Source organism: Rattus norvegicus, chromosome 14 (assembly GCF_036323735.1).
Source record: "Rattus norvegicus strain BN/NHsdMcwi chromosome 14, GRCr8, whole genome shotgun sequence".
Lineage (NCBI taxonomy): Eukaryota > Metazoa > Chordata > Mammalia > Rodentia > Muridae > Rattus > Rattus norvegicus.
Genome location: NC_086032.1, coordinates 78,482,241 through 78,503,859, shown reverse-complemented (window position 1 = coordinate 78,503,859; position 21,619 = coordinate 78,482,241). Strand labels below are relative to the sequence as shown.

The 21,619-nt window shown below is 47.8% G+C and overlaps 2 protein-coding genes and 1 pseudogene across 12 annotated transcripts in view; 1 reads left to right on the top strand and 2 right to left on the bottom strand.

The window, feature by feature from the left end:
- Positions 1 to 144: 144 nt before the first annotated feature.
- Positions 145 to 2,604, top strand: Ccdc96 (coiled-coil domain containing 96). Its single transcript, XM_039092824.2, has one exon. It carries the CDS (start codon positions 291 to 293, stop codon positions 2,217 to 2,219), a length of 1,929 nt encoding a protein of 642 aa, XP_038948752.1. The 5' UTR covers positions 145 to 290; the 3' UTR covers positions 2,220 to 2,604.
- A 1,733-nt stretch (positions 2,605 to 4,337) lies between these two features.
- LOC134481852 (large ribosomal subunit protein eL37-like) lies at positions 4,338 to 4,914 on the bottom strand (annotated as a pseudogene).
- Positions 4,915 to 6,996: 2,082 nt separating this feature from the next.
- Positions 6,997 to 21,619, bottom strand: part of Tbc1d14 (TBC1 domain family, member 14) — a 99,519-nt gene continuing 84,896 nt past the window's right edge. For 7 of the 11 annotated variants that reach the window (XM_063273358.1, NM_001113365.1, XM_006251134.5 and 4 more), the window contains 5 exons: positions 20,005 to 20,076; positions 19,222 to 19,350; positions 16,546 to 16,655; positions 11,328 to 11,586; positions 6,997 to 9,503 (listed from right to left, as the gene is read on the bottom strand). In XM_063273358.1, coding sequence (XP_063129428.1) covers positions 9,438 to 9,503; positions 11,328 to 11,586; positions 16,546 to 16,655; positions 19,222 to 19,350; positions 20,005 to 20,076 — 636 coding nt within the window. In that variant the 3' untranslated portion in view covers positions 6,997 to 9,437. Of the gene's footprint in view, positions 9,504 to 11,327; positions 11,603 to 16,545; positions 16,656 to 19,221; positions 19,351 to 20,004; positions 20,077 to 21,619 lie in introns of those variants that run through there. The other 4 variants (XM_039092194.2, XM_063273359.1, XM_063273360.1 and 1 more) reach the window with 2 other exon arrangements.

Sequence of the window (21,619 nt, the reverse complement as noted above, 5' to 3'; positions counted from 1 at the left end):
GCCTCCCGCTGCCTCATGGACTGGAGAAGCCGCAAGGCCCCCCCCTAAGCCTGTCAGCCGGCGGGGCGCGGACCGGAAGTCGGCCACGTGAGCCACGCCTCTCGCAAGCCAGCGTCCAATTAGCGCCTCCCTTCACCTGTTCGCAGATCTTCATTGGCCTAATATTACCGGGAGGTGGAGAGAAAGGAAAAGCAAATGACCAATCGCGGGGCCCACCGCGCGCCCTGGTTGCCCCGGGAAACCTAACAGCAGGCATCAGCGGGGCTCAGACCCGGGCCAGCGGGTCGAATATGGACAGCCAAAACGGGGACACCGAGGGCGAAGGCCGAGCCGAGGAAGGCCTGATCAGGCAGCCGCCCGAGATTAAGGTTAGCTCCGAACCTCTGACTCCGGCGGACCCTACGGAGCCGGAGCCGGAGCCGGAGCCGGAGCCGGAGCCGGAGCCGGAGCCGGAGCCGGAGTCGGGGCAGGAGCCGGAGCCGGAGCCGGAGCCGGAGCCGGAGCCGGAGCCGGAGCCGGAGCCGGAGCCGGAGCCGGAGCCGGAGCCGGAGCCGGAGGCTGAGCCTGAGCCTGAGCCCGAGCCCGAGCCCGAGCCCGAGCCCGAGCCCGAGCCCGAGCCCGAGACCCAGCCGGTGGCGGACAGCTTAAAAGCAGAGGCTTCAGACGAGCATGAATACACGCCTGTTGAGGCCCCGGAAAGTCCCAGGGACTCTGAGGTCGCGGGCGAGGCAGTAGAGGCTGCGAGCGAGGCGGTATCCCAAGAGCCAGAGAGTCTGCCACAGACCAAGCCCAAGACCGAGGCGGAGCCCAAAGAGCCGGAGGACAAAGACGAGGACGAGGATGAGGATGAGAGCGACGAGGACGAGGATGAGGACGAGGACGAGGACGAGGAACTCGACAAGTCGGAGAAGAAGAAGGGGAAGAGGGAGAAGACGAAGGAGTCACGGTTCCGGCCCTCTCTACCTCTGACCACGATTGTTGAGGAGGCGGCTGCCCCAGCCCCACGAGCTGCGAAAGAGAAAGCAAAGGGGCCACAGAAGAGAGACAGTGAAGAGATCGAGGTGATAGGTGGAGAACCGCGCAAGAAAAGCACAGAAGAGCATCTTCAACCTGGAGAGGAGAAGGAAGAAGGGGAAGAGAAAGTAGAGAAAGTAGAGAAAGAGGCGGACGCTGATGAGTTTGAGTGGTCGGCGGATGTGCGGAAGCTGCAAGAGCAGCAGCTGCGGGGCGAGCTGGTAGAGCAGTATCACTCCCTGCTGGTGGAGCGTAACCGTTATCAGCGCTACAACGTTTACCTACAGCAGAAGATTCATGAGACCCTACGCAAGAAGGGTCTGGAAGCAGCAGCGGAACCTGTGGACAAGGGCGCTGAACCAGAATCTCCTGAGAAAGAGCAAGCATACTTGCGCTATCTGGCCATGCTGGAGGAACTGAAGAAACAAGAGGCAGATGACTTAGAGTGGTACCGTCATGAGGTGCGTGAGCTGAAGCAGCAGTGCCAGGAGAAGCAGGCCAAGGTGGAGAAAGAGTGGAAGCGTTTCCAGGCCCTCAAGAAGCAGGTGGTGATGCAGGTCATGGGCAGTTGCCGCATGCGCGGTGGGCGCCAGGCTGCTCTGAGAGAGGTGGAACAGATTCAGGCTCTGGAGGATAAAAAGGAGAAGGAGATGAGCGCCGTGCGTCTCGAGAACGTGCAGCTGAAGCAGAGCCTGGTACACTTTGAAACCAGGATGAAGGCCCAGGAGGACTTGGCTGAGGGGCTGCTCCTCATCGACTTTGAACAGCTAAAAATTGAGAACCAGACCTTCAATGAGAAAGTAGAGGAACGAAACGAGGAACTTTTAAAACTGCGTACTAAGGTGACCAGCAACGTCCAGATTATAACACACGTGAAGGAAAAGCTGTCTTTCATAGATATGGAGAACTCATGCAAAAAGGCACAACTTTCGGAGGTGGATGCCAAGGTGGCCCTAGGAAGAGACCTATTGACGAAGACAAAACAAGCCCGAGACAGCCTGCGAACCGACAACGTCAAGTTGAGTCAGAAATGTGGGCTTCTGGGTAAGGAATCACTGCTCCGAGACTTGGAAGAAAAGGTGGAGAAGACAGAATTGCTTAATAGGCGCCTGGAATCCCTGAAGCGCCATCACGCCGGGCTCGCCTTGTCCTGCAAAGGGGTGAAGCAAAAAATTAGGGAAGCCAAATCGTTCCTTCCCTCTTGACAGTCCTTGACAGGACAGTTGGCAAAATGTCTGCAACTCCAGAAACTGTCCCTTACTCTCTTCTGCCTCTTGATTGTCATTCTGTGGAACTTGGAATGCAACTTTTTGGTCTGGCTTCCAGCTTTCAAATTTCTGATGAACATATCCATCTAGCAGTAGGTTCTACATGAGGTTAAGTAAAATATATCTAGAGAGTGGGGTAATTAAATTGACTTCTGATGAAAAGCCTTTATAGCCAAGTAGCCCCGTAGTCTAAAGGAACTGTTTCTTGCCTATGTCTAAGGATGGCTTAAAGGTTCAACGAGTGGGCAAGGTACAGAAAACCTCTATGCACTGATCCGATGACTCAGTTGTCTTTGTACTAATTAAACTTAAGAGTATTTAATCACTGACTTGATTAGCTCACAAATTATCGTCTGTGTGCAGGTGTGTGTGGGCATATGAAGGCCTGAGGAACATATGGGGCATCTCTTGTACTCCACCTTGATTTTTTCAGACAGGGTCTCTTACTCAACTGTGAGCATGTAGTTTGGGCTACACTGTCAAGCTAGCATGATGATCCTGGGATCTGCTTGTCTCTGTTCCCCAACACTGGGGTTACAGGCATGCAAGGCCAAGTCTGGCTTTTTTATGTGGAGGCTAGGGATTTGAATTCAGATCCTCATGCTTTTAAAAGAAGGACTCTTACTCTTTGAGCCGTAAGCTGCATCAGCAATCTGACTGTTGATAAGACCCTGCTTCCTTCAGATGACATACTTTATTTGCTGAAATATATTGGCTTCGAAGTCAATGAAAGTTAAAAGTCCCTTGTCTGACTTTCATGGCTTGAAAACATTTTTTCTCACACCATACAAATGCATTACTGAGAATAGTTCAAAAAGCTGACTCTTTTCATCACCCTCACTGAGTTGCTAGTTTTAGTGTTTCCTCTACCCTATCCTTCAAGGCCAAAGCAGTTGTCTTTGTGCCTCCAACCAAGAGCAGAGGGACTTACAGGGCTATGTAGCTGTGGAGACTCCCAAGTGAAACACTGTCAGTGGTACCAGAGGCATTTTCACTGGGATGGTGTCCTTCAGAGTTTTGGTTCATTCAGCTGATTCCTGTCCATCAGCTACCCAACTGAATGCTTCATCCTGAACATTGAACATGGTGAGCAGTGGATCGTGTCTGGCACCAAGGTCTGCCTTAAGTTACAAATGTATCCTAAGTAACTTATATAGTAAGTCCCCAGTGAGCCCTTGATCACAGCCCCTCATCCTGAAGGCATTGCACTAATTACCAGAAACTCTTCATTTGATTACCTCCCCATTGGTCTGGTCCTAATTAGATCTCGGATGAGTGCCTCATCATGAGATCTCAAGTAGCGCAGGACCTGGAAAAAATGTAGGTACTGAAGACATTCGGCCTGATATTTTAAGTCTTATGAGAAATATCTCCTTCAATATCAAAGGAGGGTCTATAACTCAGCCACCTACTCAGGGACAGCCCAAGGTATTAGAAAAGGAAACTTTATTTTGTTGACGTGCCACAATAAAGATTCTTAAAATTACATAAGTAGAAATAGATTTTATGTAAGTTCATCTGCAGCTGTAACATGAGCTACTATGTCCATAAAGGATCAGTCAATGTCTTCCAGCCCAACTCATGTATTTAACTTCAGAAGGTTCCAGAGTGCAAGTGACAGAGTACATGAAAGGATAGCACCTCAGAGTTGTGCAGTGTCTAGTCTGCCTCCCTCTCAAAATATCCTTATTTTTACTTAATGACAAAATATGTGCATTAATTTTAATAAAATTGAACTCCCTAGGGGTTTTTTTGTTTTCTTTTGTTTTTAAGGTTTTGTTTTGTTGTTCAAGCAAGACAGGGTTTCCCTGTGTAGCCCTGGCTTTTCTGGAACCAGCTCTGTAGGTCAGGGTGACCTCAAACTCAGATGTCTGTCGCTATCTCTGCCTCCTGGGTGCTGGTATTAAAGGCTTGTACCACCATCCCAACTCAATAAAATTACATATACACCTAGAAGACACAGAAATGCCCAAACTTTGATCCTACTGACCTAGGATGGACATCTGTCTAAGCCTCATGAAATGGAGAAGCATTTGAAAAAAGGACGAGCCTTCCTTTCAGCAGTAAAATTACAAATATATTTATATAATATATTCTGGTACGCATGTATTTATAAAATATATATAAATATTATAAAATATTCAAGAGAATATTTTTTTGAAACCAGAACATTTATTTTATGACCGATTGAAATCCTCAAGATGAACTGGATGCTGCAACAGCTGCCCTCTTGGGTTTCGGCGTTGTTCCTTCACAGAATCCATGTCTGAATCTTCAGGAGACAATCTTTAGGTGCCTCATCCGACCAGTCCCAGTAGTGTTTCGCCTCTTAGCCTTGGCACTCCAGTTATACTTCCTCTTGAGCTTGGTAGGGTAGCCACATTTGCCACAGGTCGACTTCTGAAGGTGGTAGGCCTTGGAGGCACAGCGGCAGCACAGCGTGTGCGTCTTATTGCGATGCTTTCCAAAGGATGACGTTCCTTTCATCATCTTGCTTCTACCGGTGAGGCCAAAGAAACCGGAAGAGCCAAGGGAACATTTTTAAATCCATGAATTCACAACCAGAAGACACTGAGAGTCCTGGGGAATATAGCTAAGGGATAGTGTGTTGGCGTAGCATGAGAAGGGTCTTGAGTTGATTCCCCAGTGCTGAACTGGAAAATGTACAGCCACATACCAGAATAAGCTGGGCTTGTTGCACACTTGAAATTCCAATGTCACAAGCTACAATGTGAGTCTACGTCTTTTTCCCTCCCCCATTCTCTCATGTACACAAGATACTAAAAGTTTATAAGCTAAGGACACTAATCTAGCTGCCTGGAGAATAGCCATGGATTTATGGGGCAATTCAGTCTCTTATTAATATTTCACAAGCTAGTAGAAAATAGCTAGGTCTCTCAACCTTTAGTTATAAGAGGAGAAAAAATGGCTTGAGAATTTCAGCAAATTCTCCAAGATCACAGAGCTTCTAATGCCAATGCTTGACCACTGACCATGAGATTCAACTCTAGGGCCCTGCTCTTGCCCTCTAGCCAAACTACCTGCAGCCTGGGTTTATTTCTGGTTAGGAGCAGTGTCTACTGGAACTCTTAAGACAGGGACGAGAAGCTATTTGGAGAAGGTGGGTTCTCTCATGCCATATGAAACTCCCTGCAAGGTATAGAAATCCTGGGGGGGGGGGTAGATTGTAAGTCGTCCAGGGAGCAGCACATCATCTCAGTATGAGCAAGCTGTGGGGGGTTATAGGCAGTGCTCACGGAAGATACACACACACACACACACACACACACACACACACACGTATGTCATGGCCATGTCTCTTGGGTAGGGAGCTGGAACACCACCAAATGTTTCATAGCACATTTAGTTCCACATATAAGCATATCTACTCTCTTCCATTCAAATCCATCAAAGTGCTTCCAGGTCTGGATGAGGTTCCATCTAAGAACTGGTTTTAGGTTCTAAAGCTGCCCTCTGCTGGGCAGTCCTTTGCCCTTATCCACCTGAAAGCTCTGCTCAAGGCTCAGTAATATCACTAATACTCGTGCACAGCTCTTCCCCTCTTCAGACAGGCTTATGATGGGCATTGGTGATGGGTGTCTGAACTGCTGGCCCCACATGAAGGCTTCAAGCAATGCATACTGGAAGTACTGGAAGGTATGAAGAATCTGACCTTACCCAGCCCTGTGCTCAGGTTCCAAAAGGCCCCAAAGCAAGCCGACACTTCTCTCGGGGATGGTACGGATGCCAGCTGTTACCAATCTGCTGCAGGAGCCTGAGGAAGCATTTTGTACTATATTCTTGGAATGGGAACAACCAGTCTCTTCTATGGGGCTGCTATGGAGATAATAATTCAGGTATCACCCTTGGCCCAGTCAGCCAGCTCTCAGCAGCCCCACAGTCTATCACCTACAGAACAGTGGCTTGGAGAATGAAGCCATTGATTTAAAGGCGGGCTCTGTGTAGGTCCCTGCTGGAGGCTGGAACACTTTAGGCAATCTCCCAGCAGTCTTGGAAGGTTCAGAAGTGACAGCAGTAGGGGTTTGGAAGGAGAGTGACATACATAAGCATTTGTCCTATCTGGTTCCAAGTAGCCTGTGGATCCTACTACACACACAGCTATTTTCCTAAGCAGCTTACAGGAAAGAGCTTACCCCGCTGCACCCCAGAGTTTAGAAGTTAGAGCTTCCAAACTCTAAATAGCTCCAGAGTTGGAAAAAAAAAAACCAAACAAACCCAAAACCAAGAAGCTTAAAAACCTCATAGCCAGGTAGTATGGTACATATCTTTAATCCCAGTACTTGGGAGGCAGAATTGTCCATCTCTGAGTTTGAGGCCAGCCTTGGTCTAGAGTGAGTTCAAAACAGCCATCTCTACACAGAGAAACCCTGTCTGGGATGGGCGGCAGGTGGATTAAAAGCTCAGAGTGTGAAGAGCCTTGGCTCAGCACTAGTACAGCTTAAATAGATGTGGTTGCCTGCTCTTGTGGGCACATGGGCTTACAGTGGGGAAGCCAAGGCTCAGGTTCAGAAAGTGCAACACACTGGGATGCCCGGCAACTCAGAAAGGACACGGTCAACTCTGGAGTCCCCGAGGAAAGTAAACCCCTGCCCTGCTTTGTGTCTCATAAGCCCTGAGTATATATTCTAAAATACTTTCTGCTACACTTCAAAGCAAAAATGTCAGCTAAACCAAAGTACACAGTGAACATAAGTAACAATTTTACATGACTTTATTTTAATAAAACCACATATTTACAATTCAAAAAGTCCTAGTTTGATACACTTTACTAAACAAAATTAAAGGTTAACTGTACAAGCAATTAAAACATGATATGTAGCAAGTGTTATCAGGAGTTTTCTATTGGCAAACTGTTTAAAAATAGTCACAAACTGAGCAGTTAGAAGTACCTTCGAAGTAAGCACTGCTCCCAAGTGACAGGAAGCCTCTCCCGAAAGCTCCCCTAAGAGTGCCAGCTGCCCAGCACCCTCAAGTTTGGGACTGAAAGTCAATGGCAATTGAGATGGGAGGTGCAGACCTCTGTAGGGTCAGTTTCCAGTTTGCCAACAGGAGTATGAGGGACGCCCTCAAAGTAGAGGAACGTGGAACTGTATAGCCTCGAAGGAGGGCACATTAGGCTCACATGAGCCCCAGTCAGTCTATAAAGACCTTGTTTGGACTAGAGATGCAGTCAGTGCTTGGCTGGCATGGAGTCTTGTTGGAGAACTTCATGCATGCCCACAGGTTTATGTCAAACAAGAAAAAGTTAAGGGCTGGGTTGTGAACACACAGAGAATTCCACGATGGCATTCACAACAAGGTGCCCAAGTCCCCTTGTCACAACACTTTCTGTATGACTTAAGGAATGTCTTTATGTACAGTAAGAAAATATATACATCTTGAGAGAACAGATGCCCATGTAGTGGGAGGAAACTAAGTACATCTGCAAGGAAGGACAGCGGACAGGGCTGGGTAGTGCGATTCTCGTGGCCAGCTGGGCCTGGGCTACATTCAGTATCTGATGTCAAGAATGGCTGGGTCTGGAGGCCATTGGATGGCTGGTGAAGACATCCTCCTCCAAGAGGTCAGACATCAGCCTTTCACACTAAGGCAGAGAGCTACATGGAGGGTGCTCTGTGGCCTCCCTGAAGAAGTCACAGACTACAAATGAGACTCCAAGAAAAAAGTGGGAGCATGGGGTGAATAGCATGAACATGACAGCCTGCTGATACACTAGATGATCACCAACAGGCACACCAGATGAAGGGAACCCATGCAAACACAGCGCCATGAGGCTGACCCAAGCCTCCCTGCCACATGCTGTAGTCAGTCAAGGGCTCCCCTACGGCTATCAGAAACTACACCGATTGAGAGGGTGAATTCTGGGGTAGAAGGTATGGCTGTAGAGGGCTGTGCACTACAGACTACACAGGTGTTGGCTGGAGAATATGTCCTCAGCCCTAGGCTAGGACTGGCCTACCTGTACCTCAGGGTTCAGAATGCCAGTGGATGATCAGGAGGTAACCCGTTTCCATAGATACTGGACTGTCCTATTCTATGTAGAAACTGTTCACTTCTGTGAATTTGGATAATCATTTCTTATACAAAGTTCTTAAGTCAAGGAAAAGCTAGAACCACCACCACCTCCCCAATGAGCTGAGAGGAATCAGCTGCAATGGGGAAGGGCTCGGGACACTGAGAATGTGGAAGACTGCCATACTCCAGTCCTTTCAGCAGTGTGTGAAGCTCATTTTCTAAAGCCAGATGGGGATAGGGGACAATCACTGGCACTTAGAAGGGATCCAACTACTCAGGTGACAAAGGCAAAAAGGGACATTCAGCTTAAGCAAGGAAACCATCTCCTACACAATGGTGTTTTCAGAGGCTGTCATGCTAGCCTCCCCAGAAGCGAGCGGGTAAGAAGAGGAGAGTTTGCAGTCTCGTCCTACATCTCTCTTTACAGGGCCGGCCTCTGTCCCTCTGCAGCAAGTGACTTCCCTGCTCCAACCAGTGTGGCTCCCAAGATGCAGTGAGTGCTACTTTGAAGAGTAGGATCCTAATATGAACTCAGCCTTCTTGCTCTCATGTGTCAAGGCAACAGGGTCAATGTCAGCACAAAGGTCAAGTGCATTTTCGAAGCCTGTGAGCATTCACCAGCAACTGCCCTCCAAGGGCCCGTCTTCCTTACCCTGTCCTTGGTATGAGATTTAAAACACACCCTTCATCTCTGGAAAGCTTATCTTAGTAACTAAATAATTCCTTTCTCACAAGCATATGAGCCAATAACAACTCTGAGGTTTCCTAATAACATTTCTCATGCATCTTGGCTAAGAAAGATTGTAATGTACCTTCCAGTAGTTGGCATAATAGCATTACAATTTAATTGACTGTTGCTGGAATAAAGGTTCAGAGACAGCCTGCCCTTTCTTGAACCCATGTAGAAAATGCAGCGGCTAGCCATGACCAATGACAGTGCATGGGTCCACTGAGCTGCTTAAGGCTAAACCTGGATGTAATTCTGTTTTGTTGTAAGGCCAACTTGAGCATCAGAAAGCCAACATGGAAAGAGCCCTGTTCATGCCAGGCTTCAGTCTGAAAGCACACAGGTCCATGTCGAGCTCTGCTGTAGTGGCAGGTGGGAGTTAGCCCTGAGCCTCAGTGTCTGAGTGATGGGCTTCCTTTCTCCATTTCCCGGCTGTCTTTCTGCAGTGCAGACAGCACCTAGAATCACAGAGAAGACAACTGTGGTTAGACCCACAGGCCACACTGACCCGAGAATCTCATAGAAACATCGGAAAAGCAGCAGTCATCTCACACCCCACCCCAACCCCGCATGCCTGTCTGTTAGCTCCTGAGCACAGCATTGAGGCCCAGGCTTCCTCTGGGGCACTAACAAGATCTTCTCCATGTTGCACATGCAGCTGGTCTCTTTCACTGGGAAGCTGGCCAGAGGTGTGACAGCCTTGAGGTGACTGTGCTCCCCTCTGCTCCCCCAGCTCTTAGTTGACACCTTTCAAAAGCATCCTGCTATACTGCTGCCTAACAGCAGTGACAGTCAAAGGCTCCGTTGCTACACACCCACTGCATGCCAAGCAGAGCCTCTGTGAGGCAGGGCTGCCCTCACCTTCAACTCAACATCTTATTGACCCAGAGTCAGAAGGTCAGTGCCCCTCTGAGGGTCCTGGACTTCTGTCAAATGCACCGAAAAGCTATCCAGTTTCAAAACCCTGGGAATCCCAACAGCACAGGACTTACCTTGCAACACAAGTGATGGGGAGTGAAGCAGAAACCTATTAAGTGAGGTTCAAGAAAATTGGACAAAAGGAGCAATAGCAGACTAAAGCACCCTTTACGCTCAAAAGAACACAACTGCCAATCTAACCTACATAGTGTCTTGTTGTGAAAAGCTCGCACTACCACACACTCTAATACAGGGCTGAAACCGAATGTGCATATCCCTGCGTGAACTCGCCAGTGCCCACTACAATCAGATTATCTGCTACCACTAACCCACTAATGAGACATTGTTTCATGTCAAATAGCCCATGACCTAGTTCTAACCTAATCCCTAAAACATAAGAAACAAAACCTGGACTGACTCCTTCCTTCTGCACGCTGTGTATGTACAGCAGCCAACAGAGGTGAGGCATGAGCCCTGCTATCTCTAGAAAGACCGTGGAAGACAGGCAGTTGTGGCTGTGAGAGCAGGTAGTCAGGGAAGGGCAGGCCTGCCTCTGAGAAAAGGATCATCTCAGAGGATCCTTTCTCTGGATCCAAAAAACCAGAATAAGTGAAGATTCCAAAAGCCCTCCCACAGGCCTCCACACAGCTTTCAAAGTGACTCTTTCTCTTCAGGCTCTGTTGCCACCATCTTAAATTCTAAGCCTAACTTCAGAGCCAGGACCCCATGTTTCTATTCACACTGTTCTTTACTAATAAAGAAAGGCTCTCCTCTGTCCCTGGATCGTGGATGACAGCACAGTCAGTCCTGCTCCCACTGTGCACACCTTTTTAATTGCTTTGTGGAACCAGAATTCATAGCCGACTCACTCACGTAAAGCATGCAAGTCAGTGGTTTTCCAGGTTTTCAAAGGTGTGTGCAAACCTTACCAAAAGTCAGCTTTAAAGCATTTTCACCTCCTTAAGAAACACCTTGGGCTGTTGAGACAGCTCAGAGGTAAAAGCACTTGCCACCCTGAAGACCTGAGTTCAGCCCTGGGACTCACACAGTGGAAGGAGAGAACCAATTTCCATGAGTTGTGTGCTGACCTAAACACTCTCATGGGGCATGTATACTGCTCCTCCCTCATATAGTCATATACACAGAAAATAATAAAGGGAAAAAGTTAGGGAGGAGCAGAGGGTTTTGGCAGAGTCCTACAGACTAGAAGGGCTGACACGTCAGAATGGAGGTGGTCTTCCTACACATACTCCTCCCTCCAGCTGTCAGAACCAGCTCTGCACCGGGCTGCGCACCTCCAGCCTGAGCACTATTTTGAGCAGCACAGTGCTTCAGTCTCATGGCTGTGCTACAGACTCGCTTACCTGTGCCCATTTCTTGTTGCGGCTTTGCATCTGGACTGTAGAGATAGCTGCGAACACGTCGTCTGCTGGCAGGTCCTCAGGCAGCCTGGTCAGAAACTGGGCACTGTGGATGAAGTCCATCCTGGTCAGGATATCCTCAAAAAGCTTCAGGATGCCCAGAGCTGTGCGGAAGAGAAATTCCTCTCCATCTCGACAGAATACATCCCAGATGCGGCAGGCCAAGTCCAAGGGCAGGGACTTACTGTACAAGGTAAAAATCCTGGGGAGAGATGGAACTTCAGATTTGGGATCAAGTAAGGCATTGCACAACACCCGGAGTCTACATCTTTTACAAACTGTGAAGGAAGGACACTGGCCTGCGTTCACTCAGAATGCCAATTTACGTTTTACACAAACAGCACTTCAGCATCCATGTGTTATCAAACACCGCACAGCTTCTAAATCAGACGCTGGATAACTCCTACTTGTGGCAGATGTCCATCAGTCACCTACTATGTGCTTGCTGATACTGAGTCTAGTAAGACATGCCATAGTAGGACACATGTCTAAGACACCCTTAGTAGAGCTTGGAGTCAGCTAGGAAATAAGAAGAGTGAGAAGACGACTCATTTTCCTAATAGGGGTCAGCAAAACAACAAGGTATCATTCTTTCTGTTATCATTGCTTGGGGTTTTGAGACAGAATCAAGTTACACAGCAGACTAGGCTGGACCAGAATTTACTCCTGTTATAACCTCTGAGTAATGGGATTACAGGAGAATGCCACTATGCCTGGCTTTCTCAATAAATCTCACTGTAAATTACTAAAAACTGACCTTATACTTTAATAATGCAAACCATCAGATGAAAGGTATTCTCTTAAGAATGTGAGAATTGGGAGCTGTGGAGATGACTCAGTGGTGAAGGGAGGACCTGCGTTTGATGCCCAGCACCAGGTGCAGTGACAGGCACCTGTAACCTCAGATGCAAAGGCAGGCAGTTCCCGGGGCTTACTGGCCAGCTTAGGCAGTCTACGTGATGAACTCCAGGCTGATAGGAAACCCTGTCTCTAAAAACAAGTTGAACAGCTTCTGAGGAATGACCCCTGGAGCTGACCTCTGGTACACACTGTCTACACTCAAATACAAGTGATAATTACAATCTAAAATCCCTAACAACTGTGCTAGAGTAACAGTTGTGTCCTGGGGTCAAGCACTTCTAACCTGGACTGTGCCTAAGCTGGATCCATGTGGATCCAGAACACGTGCTTTGTTTGGTAGTACACATGTGTAGTCTCCCATCCTTAGGGGGCTGAGACAGAAGGATGGATGGCAAGTCCAGGCCAGTCCGAGCTATAAAACAGCACTCTGTATAAGAATAACTAACAATCAGAATGCAGAAACCTAACCACACCTCACACACACAGGTTCCAGACCACACACGGCAACGCTGTCTCCTGTCCCCTTAAAGACTGACGGGGCCAACAAGAGCAACACAAAGGATTCCCCTTATAGTCCCAATCCATGAAGTAAACTTGATTCCTTTCTTTTTCTCATGGAGCATAAAACTCCTAAAGTGTATGTGCATGTGGGTCTTCCTCAGCTCCTCTAGGGAGATACGACCAGCACTGAAGAGCAAGGTGTACCCATCCTTTCTGATTCTAAATACATCAGGTCAGACAGCGCTTTTTCTCCCAAGATTTATTTATTGTTTTAAATTATGTGTACGTGTGGGTATGTGCACATGAGTACAGGCACCTGTGGAAGCCAGAGGCATCAGGTCCCCGTGGAGCTGGAGGTATAAGTGACTGTGAACCACCTGATGTAGGTGCTGGGAATCAAACCTGGGTCCTCTGGAAGAGTAGAACATGCTCTTAATCCCTGAGCCACCTCTCCATCCCCTTGGGCCTCTTTAAAAAGAAAAAAGTAGACCAGTATGGCTTCAAACTTGCTATCCTCCTGTGTCAGGTCTCAAAGTCCTAGGTCATAAATACTTCCTAGAAGCCTGCTATATGCAAGTTGCTGCTCACTGGCAATGAAGATCCCAAGCACAGGGTAGACAGACAACTCAGGAACAGAGGGACAGACAAACAGATGGGGTTTAAGGATAGGAAGGGATTGTCAGGACGCTATGCACTAAGCATGCACAGAGGGCTGAATGCATGCGAATGCTCTACATGGTTGGTCAGGAAAGAACACACTGCAGAGGAGAGACATCTCCATCCACCCTGAAGAGGAAGCTGGGGGCCAGGAGAGGAGCTCCAAGGATTCCCCTATACCTATGGCGGAGTTCATGACAACTACACGTGTGAGGCCGGCATGATGACGGATCGTGCCAGTGGATAAGGAAAGGGTGCTGGAGAAAAGGCTGTCTGGGTAAGAACAGGGCCAGGATGGGCAGGCTGTTCTACAGGCATTGGACTTTATCCTGAGGGAACTCTGAGGGAACAGCTTACTGACAGCTCCTAGAGATGCAGGCTGGACAAGTGGTCCAGACAGTTGCTGTCTTGAATTTGGGCATGGAGCAAAGAGGGAGCAGGGGAACTGGTATACTTCAAGTATGAACCTGGGCAGTTGTGGGGATGCAAAAAAGAAACCCAAGACTTTAGGTCACCAGCTAAGTTACCCAAAGAATGAAACTGTCATTTTATAATCTGAGTTTGAGACACATTATGTGATGAAAGTTGGACATTCAAGTGATACTTGAATTGACTATCAGTTCAAAGGAAAGTTCTGTGCCAGTAACATAGCTGTGCAAACAGTCTGTGGAAAAAGCACTAAGCCAAGAAAAGACCACCAGGATCAGAAAGTGAAGGTCATCAAACTGCTTCCAGCCTACACCATACATCTGATTGAGGCTTAGACTATATCACCTGTGTGTGTGTCTCTCTCCCTCTCTCTTGTCTCTCTCCCTCACCCTCTCTCTCCCTCCCTCCCTTTTCTCCCCCCTCCCCCACACTCTCTCTCTCCTCATCCAAATCCCAGCCATAGTGACTTCCTTGGGAGGCTGTTTCCGACACTAGGGTCAGAAAAGGGTAGGTGTTTGCTTGCTGTTTTGTTTGGAGGCATTTTGCTTTGTCTTGTTCATGCTGAAATATGGACATCTATTTCCATACAATTTGGTGTCTTTGTGGGATTAAGATGTAAGCAGGGATGCCCAGCCTCTTCTGAGACCTTCTACCTGGCTTGTAGAAGGCTTGCTCCTCTCTGTGTCTTCACATGGTCATAACCAAGTGTTTCCTGTCAATGTTCACATTGTACCTCATGCATCCCTTCCCTGTCTGCCATTCAATGCAGCCATGACTCTCTGAGACAGTACAGAGCTGGCAAGGAGGGGACCTATCATTATTAATATCGAGTTATTTCTCTGTGCCTTGCAAATCTTTATACCTTCAGTGCTTTGCAGATTCCAGCAGATGCCTCAGTAACATAGTCTGCTTAGGTCAGGGTCAGGGGCTATCTATGCCATGGGCTCCCCTCCTGTCCTTGCTCTAGGCTGCGAGTGCCCCTAGGGCTCAGACCGGCAGTGCTTGGCCGCCCCTTCAGACTTCCTTCCCCCCAGCTCAGATGCTTGGAGGAGGTGCCCCATTCTCTTCTCTCTTACTGCCAGGAATCTAACTGCTTAGCTAGACTTCAAACCACACTCAGACGCAAGAGTCTCTGAACAGAGACTCCTGAGCAGAAACTTCACGGGCCAGGAATTGATGCCAGATTGGCCCTGGTCCTACAGAACTGGATGGAGTGGGAGGGCTGATCTGCGCATAGCCTTCCCCTGATCTTGGGGCTCAAATTAACATCCTCTCTAGGACTAAACCCTCAGACATTAAGTCAAACCCAGAACAATCTCCAGGTTAAGGCAGAAGCTACACAACATATATCTGACGCTCATTCCCAAGGATATAGGCAGGTCTGCTCTATCAGGTGGTTTGGCTTGGGCTTTGTCAACACTTAGAATTACCTTCTAGGGGTTCTCTTGCCTCCTGAGGAAAAATGAGGAGAAACGCAAACAAGTCAGCTTTCTGTCCAGAGTAGCTAACATGTTCATTTTACCTCTCTGAGTTAGTGTTGCAGTTCAGATAGCTCCCAAAGAGCCCCTTTTCCAAGACAGTAGTCACCGTGAAATGCCCTGAACAGCCAATCATCAAGGTCTCTGCAGGAGCACAATTAGAGATTTCCTGGCCCTTGCAGACCATGATGCAGTATGTCATGCCTGGCTGGGACACAGGGTTCCTGAGGCATGTAATTCCACCACATGACAACTGTTTCCTGCAGCACTCAGGTTTCCAGGTCTGTCACCTGGCCCTCAACCTGGTACTCTTGAAGGTGACCCAACTACTTCTCTCCAAAGACTTAACTGATCTACTGCTTAAGCTGATAATTCTGAAGCCTCTTACTCACAGGTCTCTGGAAACTTCTATTTCAATCTCCCAGAGCCCCTCAAAATTCTCACGCTCAAAGTCCGGCCCCTCTGTGTTTTAGATTTCAGCTGCTGATACCAGCAATCCCTCAGCAGCACCACAATCAACACCACGATCCTCTAGCAAATCCACAACACATTCTTAAAACCTGCTAATGACTCCTCTCCCTAATTTCCACCACCCCTGCTTTCCTTCAACTGAGCTCTCACCCAGGAACTCCTACCTCCCAAGCTGCTTCAAGCTGACTTATATAACAAGCACAAACTGTCAACCATGACCTATGGCCCACAGCTTGGCCTCCTTGACCCAGATGCTCTGGCTTCCCAAACTCCCCACCTTTATCCTTAGCCTTTTGCAATGGACCCCAACACCATCAACCTAAGTGCTATGCTATTGTGAGGTCACACATGTTGCTCTCCACACCTCCATGAGCCTAGGTTGAGGTCCACCGCCTTCTCTCTCAGTGTCTCCAACTGGACAGTGTCCAAAGTTATGAGGGCCACATGCTGCTTCTCCTCAAACCCCCATATTACATAGTGGACTTCTAGTAAAAGGTCTGGCACAGACTTGCTGCCCAGAGACATCTTGTTTAATGGATTGTGCTTTAAGAACAGATAGGTCTAAGACTGAGCGAGTCAAGAAGGCCAGTGAAATCGTAGACTGTGACAAAGAGCCTGGAGGATAAACCACAGGTATTCAAAGCAGAGGGGAACTGGGAAGCAGGAGAGGGAAACTCAGATGAGTCCTCCAAGAGGTTGGCAGTGACAACTGGAAGTAAGCAGGGATGAGAAGAACTCTGGAAAACAGAAAAACTGAGTCTTACCAATCAATTAGGTAGATGTCTGCAGTTAAGTTGTTTTTCTTGAAATGCGCAAACAATTTCGGCAAGTTTTCTTCAAAGAATACCTCAAATGCAGCAAAGTAAGTCAACATCTAGGAGACAATTTAAACACATTAGTAAACTAGTCGTCAGCATGATTTTCCAATCCACAAGAGTCAAGAGTTTTGCACACTTAGAATATAATAACCGTTACCCAGGTAACACGCAGATAAGTTTATCTCTGTCCCCAAGCTTCCCAGAGCAGCTCTGTTCAATCCCTTCATTTCTTCAAGTTATAGGGGAGACACCAAAATCCAGAGCAAGTGCTTAACTTGCCACACACGGGCAAAGCACAGGTACATGGGAGGTGGGACCTGAACCACGCCCTGTGGCGCTATGAAGGGTGCAGGAGCCTGTGTGAGAGAGCTGGGAAAGCAAGGCTGCCTGCTGCCTATGCCTGGCCCATCCAGAGGGAGAGGCAAGACTAGAGTCTGGAGGAAGGGCAACAGCTCCAGCTTAATCATGCAGGCCTTGACTACAATGAGTAAAGACACAACAGGCCAGCTTCGCACAAGCTTTGTAAGAAAGACAGCAGGGTGGGGAGAGACAGCAGGAAGCAATTCCCCCCCCCCAGAAGGAAGAAGAGCCCCTGCTGGGTGGGAGCAGCCATGCCTGCAGCTCTACAGATGGCCCACCAGGTGCAGGGGCAGAGCCCAGCCCTGACCTTTTACTCATTTTCATGGCAGGACTATACACTGCAGAGTGCAGGGATGTGAGGCAACGTCTACAGACTTGTGTGTAGAAGCCTCCAACGAGCAGGAAACCCCACAGCAGTCATCTGGCCTAAAGGTCGCCAGTGCTGCCCCGAGCAAAGGTCCCATTCAACGCTACATGCTGCTTCGCCCTTTCTCCATTCCATATTCAGGAGAGTAAGCTGAAATTAGCCAAGGCAGGTACCATTACTGTATATTGAATGGGAAAGTTAGAGTGTGGCGTGTTAGCGCACACCCGTGGCTCCAACAGTCAGAAGGCTGAGACAGTAGGCTTATCAGATAAGACCTTGTTCCAAAACAAAACAAACAAATTGATTCAAGGGTGTGAATCTCTCCTGAAGATTTCGCTCTTTTTCTTGGAGAGGAGAGTTTTCATCTGCTTGTTAAGGGAACCCCTGTAACTAGTCAGCTAAGAAAGCGTAAAGCACAGGAACACTGTAAGCCAGGCCTGTGGTACATCCCGATCCCAGAGGGGAGGCTATGGCAGGGGACCAGGAGTTTGAGGCCAGCCAGGGCTACACAGTAAGACATGGCCTCAAAATATTTAACAAAACAATGATTAAAAACACTAATTCATTCATTTTTCTTTTTTTTTTTTTTTCTTTTTTTTTCGGAGCTCGGGATCGAACCCAGGGTCTTGTGCTTGCTAGGCAAGCGCTCTACCGCTGAGCTAAATCCCCAACCCTTTTTTTTTTTTTTTGGTTCTTTTTTTTCGGAGCTGGGGACCGAACCCAGGGCCTTGTGCTTCCTAGGTAAGCGCTCTACCACTGAGCTAAATCCCCAGCCCCTAAAAACACTAATTCATGAAGGTCCATAAGTCATAGTGGTTATGAGATTAATCCCCTACTATTACGTGGAGTGACTGCCACACGAGGTGTCCTTCATACTGTCTAAGTGTGACATAGCTGTGCTGGGGGTCTTGGTAGATTTCACTTACCGTCCCATTTCCCCTTACCCCATTTTAAACCCTTCTAATAGTTACAACTATAAATAATCATGTAATAACAATCTCTTTACATAATGCTTTCTTCACAATTAGGACTTTTCTCAGAACCAATTCTTAAAAGAATTTTGTACCAAAGCCACTCTCAGCTACAGAAGTGGAATACCAAACGGTCCTCCTGAAGGGCCATAGCTGACCCTCCCCTAACAGCCAGAGTGAGCAGCAGCTTCAGAACAAGGAATGTCTGAGGAAGAAGTGCCCAGCTGACGTGCACCCTCAGACCACTGAGGTATGGACAGGCAAGTGGTAATGACCAGGACTTCAAAGCAATGCCAACTTAAAGGCTGATGAATTAGTGAGTTTTCTTACAGAGAGAACAAAGGGTTCAGGACCTGGAACGGATTCAAACCTCAGCTCTCCCATGTACCAGATGTGTCTTGGACAAGCCATTTCTTTCCTCAGTCTGTCCCCACATCTGGACTATGCAGAGGACCCAGCTGTGAAATTTGTGGGAGGTTCTTAAAGGCCACCAATGGTAAAGGCCATCTGCACAGCATACTAAAGCACTGCCCCATATGGGAGCACGGTCAGGAGCACACCCTCCTCCTGTGCACGAGTTCACTCTGACAGTGAGCGGCGTAGTCAGCCCTGGCACTCAGCAGCTAAGGAGAACACTGCTGTTATACCTCCCTAACCCAAAGAGCATGAGCTTGCCCAGAAATCACCTTCCACCCTCATTTTAAAGAGTACAGTGTTTCAAACACTCTCTCTCTAGCAGATTGCATTAACCTGTCCATGTGAGAGGTGATGGCCGTGTGCTTCCACACAAGTTCAAGTGTTCCCCTCATTATGAACAGCCCATTAGAAAGGGCATATACATTTCCTGCCTTGAAAAGACAGAATGGTTGGAGAGCTCTTGCTGCGTAAAGACATGGTACTAAGATATACAGACAGCATACTCACAAGGCCATGGTCCACTCGGAAAAACGCCATTTGACAGGGTTTATTCAAAAGATTAGAAAAAGCAATAAAGGCATCTGCAGTATCGAGGTTCAAGATCAACACTGCAGCTATAAAGGACATGCCCTGAACCTGAGGAAGGAGAGAAAGGTTATGTTAACTAATGTGGCCATAAAGGTCAGAGCAGTTTTTATTTATGAGAAACCAGCTTTCCACTAAAAAGGCCTACACAGCTACCCTTTCACCACCTGAATAAACCCTGTCGAACCAGACCCACCCTCTGCAGAGCCACAGCTCTGGCTATCAGCCACCTGCTTCCCCTCTATCCTTTACCCCCTCCTAATGAAAAACCATAAGCCAACCCCACCATAGGCCTTTGGCATCTGAAATATTGCCCTCTGGTATGTGCCATACTGGGTTGGTGCTGTGGTCACACATGAATTTAGCAGGCTTAAGACCATGCACACATACACATCTGTTAAACCACAGGAATAGCAGCAGCACACTTTCGAAAAATGGTTAATGGTAAAGCTTTTTCTATTTAATGTCAGGAGTAAATCGCGTGCAAAAAGTAAGCATCACATCTAGTTAAAATGCGATGCATACCACAGAGCAGCTGCTTCAACCCAACTTGGCCAAGGAAACTGAAACAACTTATTTATCTCAAGATTTTGCATAGTCCTCAAAAAGCCACAATGAGATTCGATATAAAAGATGGGCAATGTTTTGACTTTTTTTTTTTATAGACGATAACATCATAAAAAAAAACTGGAAAACATCACTTACATAACCCACATCCGGCCGGTAACAAGTATAAGCGCCCAAAATACTGTGCAACATGTCATGATATGGACCACCCTAAAAGGATTGACATACAAGATCAACACATGCGTAAGTACTGTTAGTTAGTCTCAGAACATCGTCTGGTAACACTGCTGCTACTTCTACTGTTACCCTGCTGGACACGCACGAGGGACTTGGCTGAGCACTCTGCTGGTAGCTCTAGATGCATTATGCAATTAATAAATGAGCTAGTAACTTGCTGTTAATGAAGAAGTCTGCAATTCTGCCTATGAAGCTGTTCTACAAAAGCTGAAGGGTCGGCTGTGCGCAGGACCCTTGTGAACTGCCCTTCCTTTGGCCCCTGTCATAAGTCATGCTCCATTCCGAGTTCAGGAGGTAAGCCAAATGGCCAGGACTCCTCAGAGCATGTGGCCTTGTGCCCACAACAAGTATGGCCCTTCCTGTCTCCCTTTCCTGCCTGTCACTGTTTCCTCTGCATCTTTCTGAACAGCAGCTTTGGAAAGCATGTTTTAAGTCTTAGCTCCTAGTAGATGCCATTTCATTTCAAGCGCTCTCCCAACACCCTCCCCTTAGCCTGCTAAGATCTCATTTGTTCTTGTAATTTGTTGCAAAACTGTCTGGTTTCCCCCACTTAATTAAAAAGGGAGACAAGCCCAGGGCTGCCCCACACTGCTTTTAGTGTGTCAGAGACACTCTAAAGGGACGAGCTGGACCCACCTGCAGCTCCAATCACCTACCACACAGCCTCAGTTAATGCAGGAATAAATATGCTTTCTGGCATACGACTAGGAAGTCACTCCACAGGTAGCTCTGGGTGGCTTACAAAGGAATGACAGGAACCAGATGATCACATTTTTTGTTTGGTTTGGTTTGGTTGGTTGGTTGGTGATAGGGTCTCACTGTATATCCCAAAATGGGCAAACCCTACTAATCCTGCACTCAGCCCCTTAAGTGCAGGATTTACAAGTCCCAGCACAGACTATTATATTCTCTCCTATAAAAAAGCTATATCAAAGAAGACATACTTTCAAAACACAAAGAGCCAAATAAAGAAAATACAGTGAGGTGGAGGAAGGGCAACATTCAGGGCTGGAGACAATGGTGGCAGATCCATGAGCTGACCTGAGGGCTAGAGTGACTACAGAGATATTCTATGTGATCTGAGACTGAGAAAAACTATACTGATCTTTCCTTAGAGAATTTTCCACCTTGTCATTCCATCCCTCACAGTGCTGCCAGCTCCTTTTCCTGAGTGCTCCTTCTGCTAGGCTCTCAGGCTCCCTCCCCAGCCTTCACATTTACTGTTCTCTATTCCCAAGAGTCTAAAAACCTCGGGCCCACTGACCGAGGAAGTCTCACTTAAAGGAAGCCTGAGAGAAAGAACAAGCTACCCAGAAGGGACCACGGCACTTCCATGTCCCCTTCTTTGAGCTCACCCTGGGCTCTCAGGTAAGCACCAAGGGACTGTCCATTTCAACACTTCTGAAGTATAACTCGGGGACCATGTTTCAGGAGAAGCTCCCTCAGACCCCAGGAATGCAAAGGTGGGCCCTCAGCCTCTGCAGAGCCTTTACAGGCTGTTAGGGCTCCAAGACAC

What these genes read in the sequence shown, in the direction of transcription:
- Ccdc96 (XM_039092824.2), top strand. Translation starts at nt 291, where the DNA reads ATGGACAGCCAAAACGGGGACACCGAGGGCGAAGGCCGAGCCGAGGAA.